General features: G+C 43.2%; 1 protein-coding gene across 1 annotated transcript in view; it reads left to right on the forward strand.

The window, feature by feature from the left end:
* PCNX2 (pecanex 2) overlaps positions 1–15,535 on the forward strand; it is a 300,484-nt gene that overhangs the window by 224,899 nt on the left and 60,050 nt on the right. Inside the window, exons 24-25 of the mRNA XM_065919838.1 lie at positions 3,233–3,291; positions 7,648–7,863. Coding sequence (XP_065775910.1) covers positions 3,233–3,291; positions 7,648–7,863 — 275 coding nt within the window. The remainder of the gene's footprint in view (positions 1–3,232; positions 3,292–7,647; positions 7,864–15,535) is intronic.

The raw sequence follows: 15,535 nt of genomic DNA on the forward strand, positions 1-15,535 counted from the left end.
CCCAAATGAAACTTGTGCATATATTCAACTTAAAATGTAACAGTGTCCTTCTGTTTAGTGTCTGACTGCCTCCTCATTGTCCAGATTTCTCTAATGCTGTCCTGCCCCATGAAGAGAACTACAACCCATCCATCCTGGTTTCCCCATATGAACCGATGCCCATCAAAGTTACTCCAGCCAGTCCCACTTCCTCGTCAAAAATGAGGACTCCTGCCATAAATGGGCTTTCATGGTGGTTCAGATGGGAAAGCGTCTGTCTCCAGGGCGGGAGACCTGGGTTCAATCCCTGGGTCAGGACGATCTCCTGGAGAAGGAAATGGCGACCCACTCCAGTAACTCTTGCCTGGAGAATTCCATGGATGGAGGAGCCTGGTGTGCTATGGTCTGTGGTGTCACAAAGAGTCAGTCAGACACGACTGAGCAACTTCACTCACTCTCCCATAAATAGTCTATGTGAGCTGTCAAACCGGAACTTGAAACAGTATAATTAAGTTACTATTAAATTACTTCAGCTCCTCAGCTGAAGCCATATAAGAGACAGGTGCTGGATTTAGATGAGGAGGTCGGAAGGCAAAGCTTGAAGGGAGGACATGAGCGCTGCTGTTGGCATTCCGTATTAACACATAAGGGAGAGATGCTTCAGAGTGAGTCACCTTCCCTGGGAAGACCTGTCATGTAACTGCACTCTCGCTTGTGGCCCTTGGGACCCTGTGACAGGCAGTGAGCCTTGACTTTGCCCGGCAGGTGCTAGGAGCCTACGCACCTCACCACGCCGGCGTTCTGAGCTCTCTGAGATTGGGGAGTGAGTTGGAAGCCCCCTCCAGGTGGCGCTAGTGGTAAAGAAGCTGCTGGCTAGGGCCGGAGACACAAGCGATGCGGGTTTGATCCCTGGGTCGGAAAGAACCCCTGGAGTAGGAAGTGGCAAACCACTCAGTATCCTTGCCTAGAAAATCCCATGGACAGAGGAGCCTGGCAGGCTACAGTCCATGGGGCCGCAGAGAGTCGGACAGGACTGAGCAACTGACCATACCACACGCTGAGCAACAGAACCGACGTTCCTGCGGTAGGACAGTGAAGGCAGAAATCCAATTACTGAGCTAATTAGCACCTTTGAGTGGTAAGCACCAAATTTACAGGAGGAAAGCACTGGAGAAAACCTTGAATACCCAGCAAGGCTGACACTTGCCCTTCTTAGAGAGTCTGGTGGCGAGCCAGAGGCCCTGGGGGCACACAGGCAGCGTGGATTAGTTACTGCTGATCAGAATTTAGCCTCTGCATCCAAAGCCTTTTGCAGATAGCTTTTCATTCAACATAGTTTTAGAAGGTGTTTTAATTCCCTAAGGAGTTTGGTAAATGACTTTCTTTTGGCTCAATCCCATTTTAAAAATTGTTTATTCTGCTGCTGAAAATTCCATTTGTCCTAGGTCTTAAGGTGAAATTAAAATTCCATTCAGGGACTCACTATGCCGACATGGGATTACGGCCTTCATTAGAAAAGAATTTTGTTGTTCGCTTTATTTTCTGCCACTCGGGCTCTTTTATTTTCAAAGCCTATCTGAGGGTATTTGCAAGGAAAACGAAGCAGTAATAGAACAATGTGACCTTTTCAAGCTGTAGCAGAATAGCCCTTTTCTACAGCCCATCTGGAGCATCTAGTCTACAAAACTCCAACAGGATCCTGCCTAGATAGTTCTCATATATCTGAAACATGGTATATCTAGGTATGGTAAAGATAAGATGCTCATTATGTTCAAACTGTATGGAACCCTTCATTCAGTGGTCTATTTCTAGTGAAAGCCCTTTCTTTATGGCACAGGTTTAGCCTTATGAGATTTTTGTAGGAAGAGGGATGCTTTCCAGGGCCCGAGAGCGGGCTCTTGTCTAACACTCAGAAATGAATTGTCTAAGGAGACACACGGGCTGACGAAGCAAGAGACTTCACTGCGAAGGGACACCAGGTGGAGAGCAGCAGAGCAAGGGGACCCAGGAGGACTGCTCTGCCAAGAGGCTCACATCTCAGGTTTTACGGTCATGGGGTTAGTTTCCAAGTTTTCTCTGGCCCGTCATTCTGACTCAGGGCCCTTCCTGGTGGCGTGCACGTCACCAGGATGGATGGATGCTAGCAAGGAGGATTCTGGGAGGTTGGTAGGACATTTTGACCTACCTGAGTTTTTCTGGTTGGTGATGCTAGTTCCGCATTCCTTACTAGGATCTCCTATTATAAAATAGCTCACGCAAGTAGTTACTGTTGTGTTTGGCCAGGATGGGGCAGTTTCAGTCAGTGGTTCCCCTAACAAAATTTCCATTTTTATAGACCATAAACTGGTGAATATCATTAGCTTCATGTGGTTGGTGTCAGTTTCACATCTCATCCATCAAAGAATGACAAGACCCTCAGTCAATGTCTGAAATAAGTCGAGGCTGGTCCAACATCGTCTCTCCAAGCAGAACAGACTGTTGCACTTACAGAGGGTTTGGGGGACATCTGAAGTTCAAGGCAGATGAGTTTCAGATTCAGAAGTGGGGTGATACCATCTGCAGGGCAGTCTTTTGGGGACACTGTTACTGATTGGTCACCCTCAGAAGTCTGCACTGAGCTTGTCCCTTGCTGGCTGACTTTCAGAAGCAAGCAGCCACTGTGAACTGGCTGCCTTACCAAAGCTGTAGGTTGAGGTGAGTTGTCATAACTGAAAATGTTTAAAGCTGGTTCTGGTGGCAACTGGTTACCATGGTTACAGACGATCCACCTTTTCCTAAGCTGCAGAAAGCTGTTTTTCATTCTTATGGTTCAACCTAAGAAAAGTCTGTAAGAATGCATCCAACTCTTGAAAGCAAGTGGTGGAGACCTGGACTACTTACCAAGAATGTTCTGGAATCAATTTGAATAGCAAGATAGCTTTGTATGTGCTGCTGTCAAGTACTGTCAGTGAGTGGTAGTCCATTGACAATTTCAATGCTTGCTTTTATTTTGTGGATTGGATGCTCAGAATTGATAAAGATGAAGGTCTGTCTCCTGTACCTAAGTACTAAACATCTCTTCCCTCTGTATTTTCTGTACTTTTCCCGCCCTTCTGACCCCTCTCTTCCTTCAGCCTTGTCAAGCTAGAACAATAACTCTAATATGTGATCTCCATCTCCCCTGGATTTCCCACCCACACAGCTGATTCTGTGAGCCAACTCTCATTTGCAGGGATCTAATCACAACCTCTTACTCTTTTGTGGCTCTTTCTAGTACAAGGCGTGTGGATAATTCCAACACAAGACTGGTGGTCCAAATTGAAAAGGATCCAGGTAAGAGGATATCTTCCTTCTCTTTCTCTCTTCTTTTATTGTTTTATTTTATTTATTTTTTTGGCCTTACAGCATGTGGGATCTGAGTTCCCCAAGCAAGGATTGAACCCATGCCCCTGTGTTGGAGGCATGTAGTCTTAACCACTGGAGCCTCCCTGCCCAGAAAAGTCCCCTGCCTCTCTTATAAGCTATTTATTTTGTTGTGTAGATGAATTCCTTCAATCCAAAAAAGAGGAATTAAGTATTCACTTTCTTTAATCATTGTGGAGACAGTGAATGTCTTGGTAAATGTACTCATGGTAAAAATAAAACTCTGCAAATAGAACTGATCAAGTATCCTGATTTGGTTTAGAAATGGATTCTTCCATGATTTAGAACTGATTAGATATCTTTTCAATATTAAATAACTGTTGATTACAACATTTTAGTTAGTATATGCTAAACATCAAATACAGACAGTAAACCTCGGTATTGGTATTCTGGCAAAAAAAAAAAAAAAAAAAAATTAGCATTATGATGTCCTTAAAGGCAAGCCATTCCAGGATGCAGGATCTGGATATCTTCAGAGTCTTTGTACAACATTAATCTATGGAAAGATTTATCTGCCATAGTAACAGGAAGTTACTTTTTTCTTCCTATAGTCTATTTCATTTGGAAGCATTTGACCTTTTCCCCCCTCATATCAGTATGCAAATTTAAGCCAATCTCTATTTTTAATTCACCTCACTCTCTCCTCTGTGCCAAAAATATTGTCTAGGAAGAATTGTATCCTGCTTATTAGCTATATTTGAATTGCATATACATGATTAATTTGAAATCATAATTTGAAACTTGAAAATATCTGGAGAGGCAGGTTTATTTTTTGCTAAACTTTGTATCAGCCCAATTTGAAGGGGGTGTGGTTGGAGTGTAAATATCTCTAATGTGGAGCCATGGGATTCTAATTTTGCCCGGCCATTGACATTAGGCATAGAGACAGTTTCATAAGTACATTGTGCTTTTAGTTGTTCATAATTTTGTCTCATTTTAATCTAATTATACAGATGTGTGGTCAGTGTGTTCTAAGATCTCAGCTTTTCATGGTTTAAATTGCTTTATTCATACATCAAACAGTTTGAACAGTTAAGCAAAAGTTAATTCTCTTGTTAAGGTTTTTTCTTTAAAAGTACCAGAGACTCGGAGTAATCTCCAATTAGTGTCTCTGGATGCATGCTTCTTCATCAGAGAAAATGAATATCACTGCAGGTCAGGCAGGCTTAATCTGCATAGAAAATTAAGCATAATGATACCTTATTAGAGGGCATAACATGACTCAGTCCATAGAACAGTTTGTTTCTTTCCATTAATCATAAATAGGTTATAAATGCACCTATTTCAATTTGGCTTTTAACTGTCATGAATGCCTAGCCCTGATATCCATAGTTTGATAGTGATATTCTGTAGATTTCTTCGCCGTGGGTGCTCTTCCTTACGTGGGTGCATTTGGGGCCAGTCTGCACCTTCCTGCACCCTCAGTGATGCTCCAGTTCCCAAGAGTACCGAACAGGAAGGCTCAATTCAGATCTTCATGGATCTTTATCTCCACCCTTCTTGTATCTCTGTCTCCACGCCAGAAGCTGACCTAGAAGGGGTCCTTGAGCTTTGCTTTAGGCCTCTTCTCTTTGGGGCAACTCTATGCTTCTCTGACTTTCTGGAGGCAGAGTTTACTCCCCAGAGGAAAGATGCTCCTAAAGTGAAAGCCCTGGTGACAAACTTTCCTTCTAGCCCCTCCCAGTACTTCTCCCACTCCCAGGACCACAGACCAGGAGGATTTCCCAGTTTACCCAGCCTTCTCAAAAAAGATTCTGTCTTCATCATGAGAGATCTGACAGAGGGAGTAAAAGGAGTCGGCCCAGCCAGGACATGAAAGGAAATGCATCATGAACCCCCAGTTTCATGCCCCTGAAACACACTGGCCCTTTATTGGGAAGCAGGGTGTTCCCTCACTCTATCTCCTTTGCTGTATCCTTCCTTTTTTCTTCCCTTGATGTTCTCATCCACTCCATCTGAATGGCTAAGTTCAAACAAGCAAGCAGCAGTCCTGACAAGGATGCAGAACAACTAGAATTCTCAGTCCCTGAGACTGGGGTGCAGAATGGTTCAGCCACTTTGGAGAACGGTAGTGCCACTCTTAGGGGTTGATTCAAGAGAAATGAAAACATGTTCGTATAGAGTTCTGTTCATGAATGTCGTGAGTGGATTTACTCATGTTCACCAATACTGAAAACAACCCAAAGGTCCTTCAGCTACTGAATGGTTAAGCAAACTATAGTAACCACATACAAATGAGACAGAACAAACTACTGCTGCATACCTCAGTATGGATGGAGCACAAACGCAGCGTTCTAAGTGGTGGTTATGTGACTATAAGCATTTTTTAAGATTCACAGAACTGGACATTAAAAAGGGCAAATTTAGCTCTCTGTAAATTATGCCTCAATAAATCTGAGTTTTATATACATATATAACTTAAAGTTAGTAAATGGCATTGATATATAATAATTTATATACTTGTAAATAATATATAAAAATGTATACTAGCAATAATTATTTATATTGTAGACTATAGTTATATATGTATATATGCATATATATGCACTGTTTACACAGTATATACTATCAATAATTATAGAATATATATGTATATGTGTATATATATAAAACTTCCCTATAGTTCAGATGGTAGAGAATCTGCCTGCAATGCAGGAGACGTGGGTTCAATCCCTGGGTCAGGAAGATCCCCTAGAGATGGAAATGACAACCCACTCCAGTATTCTTGCCTGGAGAATTCCATGGGCAAAGGAGCCTGGTGGGCTACAGTCCATGGGGTCACAAAGAGTCAGACACGACTAAGTGACTAAAACACACACACACACACACACACACACACACACACTATATATGTATATCTATACACACACTATTTATTGTCTGTAAATTATTTCTCAGCGAAACCCTGGAGTTACTTAATGGATTATGTTCTCAAAAGCAAAATTTCTCTTAACAAAGCTGTATCATCTATGGTGTCATCTATTATTCAACAGATGTTTAGTCAGTCATTACTGCATATTGAGAATCTGCCAGTACTGAGATACAAAAATAAACAAATTCAGTCTTCCCTCACCACCGCAGGGTGCATTGGAGAAATCAGATGTTAATCAAATAACCATATATACACATACACACAAAGTCAAATTCCAACTGTTTCAAGTGCTTTCAAGCAGAGAGGGTCATAGTCCTGATGTCCTATAAGATGACATGGCAAAGGGGTCAAGGAAGGCTTCCCTGAAGTGGCCATGGAACAGAGGTCTAAAAATTAGTAGAGGTAATAAGACAGAGAAGAATGAAGGGAAACCAGGCAGAAAGATTGGTCTCTGCAAAGGCCCGGGGTGGGAAGGGGCAAGTGAGTCACTCAACTGGGAGCAGTTCTGTATTGCTAAGTGTGAAGGTTGAGGAAGAGATGAGTGAGAGGTGAGGGTGGAGACTGAAGTGGGGAGCAGAGCACACAGCCCCCCTGGTGTGACTGTACACCCTGGGTTTGATCAGGCTGGTGTCCTGGCTTATGCCTAGGAGGACGACTTATGGGACCCTATTATAGGTGATGTTATGAAGTCGTGTCTCTGTCTTAAGTGCCCTCACAAACCACTTTAAGAAATGGGCTGCAGGGCCCTGGGTGACACACTCCCCTTTCGTCTGAGAGGCTCATCCTGGTTGGGGGTAGAGAATCGATGAGGAAGCGTGTCCTAGTGCAGACGCATAGGTGAGTCCATGACCATTGTGGTCCTCCACCTGAAAAACCGTGCAACTTGGGATAAAGCAAGGGTAATGGGAACGGGAAAAAGTAGGAAGGTACAAAAGATACTTGAAGACTGTGAAATTGAGAGCCTTAGGTGGGACGAAGTGGAGAGAAAGATGCCTAGGCTGTGGCCAGCTGGACAGCTGAGAGCAGGTTGGGGGCGGGACTGGGGGGCAGGGCCTGACTTGAGCACACTGGGTGGAGCAGAAACGTTGGAAACATACCCGAAATGTTAAGTAGGCAAGGAAGTAGACAGGTCTAGAGTCCAGGCAAGAGATCTCTGCTGGAGATAGGAATTTGTCAGGTGTCTCGTTTAGACAGGAATTCAGTCCATTTATGTAGACAACATTGACCAGAAAGAGCACAGAGGGAAGAAATAGGAGGGTCTCACAGAGCCCACCACAACGGGTGAAGTGTGAGGAGTCTGATTCACCGCTAATCAGATGACGGCTCCCCATCTCCCAGGGAGAGCACGTTGGGGCAGGACTCACTGGGCGTCTTCTTTCTTGTCCTGTCTTCAGGGAGCGATGGCAACAACCTCAATTCCATCTTTTATGAGCACTTGACAAGGGCGCTCCAGGAGTCCCTCTGTGGAGACCTCATCCTTGGCCGGTGGGGCAACTACAGCTCTGGCGATTGCTTTATTTTGGCTTCAGATTACCTCAATGCTTTCGTTCACCTGATTGAAATTGGTAATGGCCTTGTCACCTTTCAACTCAGAGGACTGGAATTCCGGGGTAAGAATCTCTTTACTGTGGAAGTTGTTGGAAATTGGTCATTTGAGTGAATTATCATGCAGAGCTTTCATAAGAAGTCACCCTTAAAAAGGAAGAGTGGGATGCCTGTCCTAGAGGATGAGTTAGGGAGCCTGCTATAACCACATTTCATCATGTATTTGGATACAAAGAAAGTCCAGTCATCTGAATTAGTAATCAGGTTGAATGTACAGTCTGGTGTAAACCTTAGGAGTAGCAAGTCAGAACTTTGGTTTATTTGGGGAAAAACTCAGAAGCATTAAATGGGTGTGGACCATGCATGGGGGCTCCATGTGGAGTCAGCCAGACCTAAAATGGAACCTGCTTCCTTGGGTTACAAATGCATTGGTCTATTGTGGGTAAATCTCTGAGTTTTGTTTAAAATTGTCTATAAAGTGATAATAATAATAATAACGACTGCCTCATACAGTTGTTGTGTGATTTAACTGAGATCATATATATGCAGGCACTCTTGTTGTTGTTTAGTTGCTAAGCTGTGTCTGACTCCTTTGCAACCCTATAGCTGTAGCCCGCCAGGCTTTTCTGTCCATGGAATATCCCAGGCAAGAATACTGGAGTGGGTTGACATTTTGATCTCCAGGGGATCTTCCTGATCCAGGGACCAAACCCACGTCTCCTTCATTGACAGGTGGATTCTTTACTATGAGCCCCCTGGGAGCCCACTTGCAGGCACTACACGAATGCTTACTGCTCTGTGGTTACTGAGTCCGCCTGTATCTTTGAAGAGTGATTCTGGCTTTTCCATGAATCAGACGCTGCAGTTGTGTGGTGATCACTCAGAGATCAGCGTCACAGACATTCCTGTGGCCCCGTCTCCCAGGTTCTTTGTGTGGTCCTTCATTCACACATGCTTTTCTCTACCGCAGCAGCCCCTCTGTGTCAGGCCACGTGCCGATGCTGAGGATACAATGGCATGTGACCTTGAGTCTTACCTTCATGACATGGCAAATAAATAAGTAAACAAAGGAGCAAACCAATCACAACTTGAGGAATGGGAGAAAGGAGGTAAATAAGGTTCTATGACTAGAATCGGTGCAGAAGGTGAGGAGGCTGGTCAGGGAAGGGTCCTGAGGAGGAGAACAGGGAGAAGAATGTTCCAGGCCAGGAATTGGGAAGCGCTGAATGTCTGTGTTAGAGTAACCCAGGAGGAATGCCGTGACCAGAGAGGCGGGATTGGGGGAGGTCATGGGGTTTCTCCCAGCCAGGGCGAGGTGCTGCATTGTATTCTGTGCACAGTGAGGAGCCATGGAACGTTCTGGAAATGGGAATGAATGAAGAGCTTGTTCTGGTTGCTGTGTGGAAGATGTACTGGAGGGGATGAAAGGAGAAAAGCGGGGACCACCTAGGAGTGTCCTGTAGTCACCCCAGCAAGAGAAGATGGCAGAGGCAGAGATGTGCTGGGGGGCTCAGAAGTGGAGGACAGGCCTGCATGTTGGGGTGAGGGAAGGTGGGGTGCTCAGGATGCTCCCTGCTTTCTAGGTTGAGAGCCCGATGGACATTGGTGCGTTTACTGAAACTGAGAAGCCTGGATAAGGAGTGGCACTCTGGGTTTGAGGATGCAATCAAGAGCCCCATTTTGAATATTCACTTGGATTCATCCAAGTGAATGTATCACATAGCTAGTTGGACATATGTGTCTAATATTCCTTTTTGTTGTTGTTTAGTCACTAAGTTGTGTCTGGCTCTTTTGTGACCCCATAGACTGTAGCTTGCCAGCCTCCTCTGTCCATGGAGTTTTCCAGGCAGCAGTACTGGAGTCTGTTGCTATTTCCTTCTCCTGGGGATCATCCCAACCCAGAGACTGAACCCAAGTCTCCTGCACTGCAGGCAGATTCTTCACTGCTGAGCCACCTGGGAAGTGCTTAATGCTCATTTGGGAGATATTTATTGATCACTGATTATATGTCAAGCACTAAGTTAGGTTCTCTGAGTAGAGAAGTAAAGGTCCTGCCGTATGGAGCTTGAAGCCTCCCTTAGAAGACAGGCACCTGATAAGTAATTACTGCCCAGACAGGTGGCTGTTACAGCAGCGTGGTGCGTGGGAGCCTGGGGGCCAGAGAAAGGGCATTGGAATCAGAACTGGGGTCTGGTCAGCTCAGCAGAGGAGGGGCTGCAGTTAGAACGGAGAGGAGGGAACAACTGGTGTGATTACAGGGAGGCTTCAAGTAACCAGATGTGGTTTCCAGGTGGTTTGGGAGGAACGGGTCACAGACAATGCTAGAAAGGTAAACAACAGCCAGGTCATGCCTTCTAGAACCTCACAATGACCAAAGGACACGCTTCCGCCAAGAATAAATTGCTGTCACTTCATATTTTAAAAACATAAACCAAAGAGAATTCTTGTACATCCTTACAAATTCTAGGAATCTAATTTAGGCAGCTTATTTGGGAAAAGATTATTGGGCCAAGGGAGTGATGATCAGACTCTAAAGAACAGAGAAGCAATATTTCCCTGATATTTTTCACAAATGCCAGAAAATGCCACAGAAGGTGGTAGAAATTAAGTGTCTGGGTACAATAATGCAATAGAACTGCCTACTTTTGAGAGCTTTCCATTTTTTCTGGGAATTCAAGGGAAGAACTTTTAAGGTTCGCTGAGTTGAATCTGAATTATAGTTATAGCACAAGTTTTATGTGGCTTATAGCATCTTCAGCAAACTTAACCGATCTTTGAATTGAAGGGTTAGTTAGGAGGCTTCCCAAGTGGCACCGTGGTAAAGACTCCTCCTGCCAACACAGGAGACGCTGGTTTGATTCCTGGGTTGGGAAGATCCCCTGGAGTAGGAAATGGCAACCCCACTCCAGTATTCTTGCCTGGAGAATCCCATAGACAGAGGAGCCTGGAGGGCTACAGTTCATGGGATCTCAAAGAGTCATACCAGACTGAAGCCACTGAGCACACATTTCAAACATGAGTAAGAGAATATTGTATAGCTGAGCACGTGGGAGAAAAAGTAAAATGTTTAGTGAACAGTTAGCTAGCCTCTGGCACAGTGGGTAATTTTCCCAACATTAGAATAAGAGTTTAGAACCTGGATAGCCCAAACGATTGATGAAGGTTCATGAAACATGCTGTTTCCATTGGATGGTACTATAGTGGTGTAAATTCAAATTAAGAATACAAATAAAGAAGCCACGTTTTTCTGTTCTACTCCTTTGGCCTATGCATCCCAGAATAGAAATACATTTTTTTGTTGTTCATGTAAAGAAACATGATTGTACTGCTGCTCTTGGTTTGTGAGTATTCCTTGCATCTGCCCAACCAGAGAGCTTTTAAGGAAACCATTCAAGAATTGGTGGATTAATCAGCTTTAAGCCTAAAGTCAAGGAAACAGACAATGCACTTTAGAAGGCCCTCAGTGTGAGGGGCACCAAATTCAAGGCTTTTCAAAAGAAATGGAACCTGTTGTATTTGACCATCATCCGAGTAGGCAGACACAGAAAAATGGGAAAGTGAGAGTTGATTGTCTGTTCAATCCATTTCTGTTCTCTGTTAGTCATTCAAGTGACCTAGCTTGATGGTTTGACTTATTTCTATAAAAGAGGAGAAACATGAATGAGGAGAACAGAGCTGCCAACAAAAGGGGTCAGACAACTTGAAAATCCTGTAATTATAAATGAAGAAGAACCAAGAATAGGAGCAAAAAAAATGGGGGGCATTGGAGAGAGACTTGTATGAGATACAAAGCACTGTGAAATAGAGAGCTACCTCAAGACTGGCCTTAATCCCAATGCTTCCTCCCATCTAACTGATGGGGAAATCCAGATCCCTCAAGATGAATTATTTCCCAAGGCTCACAGCTACTTAGGGATTGTTTGTTGTTTAGTTGCTCAGTCATGTCCAACTCTTTGCGACTCCATGGACTGCAGCACGCCATGCTTCCCTGTCCTTCACTATCTTTCTGACTTTGTTCAAACTCATATCCATTGAGTCAATGATGTCAGTCAACCATCTCATCCACTGTGGCCCACTTCTCCTCTTGCACACAGTCTTGCCCAGCATCAAGGTCATTTCCAAAGAATTGGCTCTTCACATCAGGTGGCCAAAGTATTAAAGCTTTAGCTTCAGCGTCAGTGAACTTCCAGTTAATATTCAGTGTTGATTTCCTTTAGGATTGACGGGTTTGATCTTCTTGCAGTCCAAGGGACTCTCAAGAGTCTTCTCCAACACCATAGTTTGAAAGCATCAATTCTTCAGTGCACAGCCTTCTTTATGGTCCGACTCTCACATCTATACATGACTGCTGGAAAAACCATAGCCTTGACTATTCAGACCTTTGTCAGCAAAGTGATGTATTTGCTTTTTGAATGTGCTGTCTATGTTTCATAACCTTTCTTCCAAGGAGCAAGTGTCTTTTAATTTTGTGACTGCAGTCACTGTCTGCAGTGATTTTGGAGCCCCAAAAATAAAGTCTGTCACTGTTTCCTCTTTTTCGCCATCTATTTGCCATGAAGTGTTGGGACTTTATGCCATGATCTTAGTTTTTTGAATGTTGAGTTTTAAGCCAGGTTTTTCACTCTTCTCTTTCACCTTCATCAAGAGACTCTTTATTTCCTCTTTGTCTTCTGCCATTAAAGTGGTATTATCTGCTTATCTGAGGTTGTAGAGATTTCTCCTAGCAATCTTGATTCCAGCTTAGAGCTGGGCAGACCCACAGGGTTCTTAACCAGAACTTCTCATTCTACCTGACCATTTCCTCTTTTCATTCCTCCTTTTGGTTGGAAATTTGTACCATAGTGTTCATTGGTTTATTTAACACTGAGTAACTGGGATATAATGCCCTCAATCACTTGTATAGCTCCATGTAATTTCCCCAGTTACATAGAAAGCTCCACTTTAGGTCAGGATGTTCAATGGGGGCACACATGTGACTTGGCTTCTCAGAGTCTCAATTTCTTCATCAAAAGCTTGGTGTGATTATAAGTTCTTTCCAGCTCTGAAACATAGGCAGAGCACTCTCCAACATAGATCGCAGCAAGATCCTCTATGACCCACCTCCCAGAGTGATGGAAATAAAAGCAAAAATAAACAAATGGGACTTAATTAAACTTAAAAACTTTTGCACAAGAAAGGAAACTATACGAAAGGTGAAAAGTCAATCTTCAGAATGGGAGAAAATAATAGCAAATGAAGCAACTGACAAAAGAATCAATCTCAAAAACATACAGGAGGCTCATGTAGGTCAATACCAGAAAAATAAATGACCCAATCAAAAAATGGGTCAAAAAACTAAACAGACATTTCTCCAAAGAAGACATACAGATGGCTAACAAACACAGGAAAAGATGCTCAACATCACTCATTACCAGAGAAATGCAAATCAAAATCTCAATGAGGTACCATTACACGCCAGTCAGGATGGCTGCTATCCAAAAGTCTACAAGCAATAAATGCTGGAGAGGGTGTGGAGAAAAAGGGAACCCTCTTACACTGTTGGTGGGAATGCAAACTAGTACAGCCACTATGGAGAACAGTGTGGAGATTCCTTAAAACACTGGAAATAGAACTGCCATGTGACCCAGCAATCCCACTGCTGGGCATACACACCAAGGAAACCAGAATTGAAAGAGACACGTGCACCCCAGTGTTCATCACAGCACTGTTTACAATAGCCAGGACGTGGAAGCAACCTAGATGCCCATCAGCAGACGAATGGATAAGGAAGCTGTGGTACATATACACGATAGAATATTACTCAGCTATTAAAAAGAATGCATTTGAGTCAGTTCTAATGAGGTGGATGAAACTGGAGCCTATTTATAGAGTGAAGTAAGTCAGAAAGAAAAATACCAATACATTATATTAACAGATATATATGGAATTTAGAAAGATAGTAATGACAAGCCTATATGCAAGATTGCAAAAGAGACACAGATATTAAAAACAAACTTTTGGACTCTGTGGGAGAAGGTGAGGGTGGGATGATTTGAGAGAATAGCATTGAAACATGTATATTACCATATGTGATATAGATGACCAGTCCAGGTTTGATGGTGCCCAAATAGACCACTCAAAGCTGGTGCACTGGGACAATCCAGAGAGATGGGATGCGAAGGGAGATAGGAGGGGGGTTCAGGATGGGGAACACATGTACACCCATGGCTGATTCATGTCAATGTATGGCAAATACCACCACAATATTGTAAAGTAATTAGCCTCCAATTAAGATAAATAATCAATGCAAAGACATCAATGCAAAGATCAATGCAAAGAAATAGAGGAAAACAATAGAATGGGAAAGACTAGAGATCTCTTCAAGAAAATTAGAGATACCAAGGGAACATTTCATGCGAAGATGGACTTGATAAAGGACAGAAATGGTATGGACCTAACAGAAGCAGAAGATATTAAGAAGAGGTGGCAAGAAAACACAGAAGAACTGTACAAAAAAGATCTTCATGACCCATATAATCACAGTGGTGTGATCACTCACCTAGAGCCAGACATCCTGGAACACAAAGTCAACAGGGCCTTAGGATGCATCACTGTGAACAAAGCTATTGGAGGTGATGGAATTCCAGTGGAGCTATTTCAAATCCTGAAAGATGATGCTGTGGAAGTGCTGCACTCAATATGCCAGCAAATTTGGAAAACTCAGCAGTAGCCACAGGACTGGAAAAGGTCATTTTTCATTCCAATCCCTAAGAAAGGCAATCCCAAAGAATGCTCAAGCTACCACACAATTGCACTCATCTCACACGCTAGTAAAGTAATGCTCAAAATTCTCCAAGCCAGGTTTTGGCAATACGTGAACCGTGCACTTCCAGATGTTCAAGCTGGATTTAGAAAAGGCAGAGGAACCAGAGATCAAATTGCCAACATCTGCTGGATCATCAAAAAAGCAAGAGAGTTCCAGAAAAACATCTATTTCTGCTTTATTGACTATGCCAAAGCCTTTGACTGTGTGGATCACAATAAACTGTGGAAAATTCTGAAAGAGATGGGAATACCAGACCATCTGATCTGCCTCTTGAGAAACCTATATGCAGGTCAGGAAACAACAGTTAGAACTGGACATGGAACAACAGACTGGTTCCAAATAGGAAAAGGAATACATCAAGGCTGTGTATTGTCACCCTGCTTATTTAATTTATATGTAGAGTACATCATGAGAAACGCTGGGCTGAAAGAAGCACAAGCTGGCATCAAGATTGCCAGAAGAAATATCAATACCTTCAGATATGCAGATGATACCACCCTTATGGCAGAAAATGAAGAGGAACTAAAAAATCTCTTGATGAAAGTGAAAAAGGAGAATAAAAAATTTGGCTTAAAGCTCAACATTCAGAAAACTAAGATCATGGCATCTGGTCCCATCACTTCATGGGAAATAGATGGGGAAACAGTGGAAACAGTGTCAGACTTTATATTTTGGGGCTCTAAAATCACTGCAGATGGTGACTGCAGCCATGAAATTAAAAGATGCTTACTCCTTGGAAGGAAAGTTATGACCAACCTAGATAGCATATTAAAAAGCAGAGACATTACTTTGCCAACAAAGGTCTGTCTAGTCAAGGCTATGGTTTTTCCAGTGGTCATGTATGGATATGAGAGTTGGACTGTGAAGAAAGCTGAGCGCCAAGGAATCGATGCTTTTGAACTGTGGTGTTGGAGAAGACTCTTGAGAGTCCC

Source organism: Muntiacus reevesi, chromosome 2 (genome assembly GCF_963930625.1).
Source record: "Muntiacus reevesi chromosome 2, mMunRee1.1, whole genome shotgun sequence".
Classification (NCBI taxonomy): domain Eukaryota; kingdom Metazoa; phylum Chordata; class Mammalia; order Artiodactyla; family Cervidae; genus Muntiacus; species Muntiacus reevesi.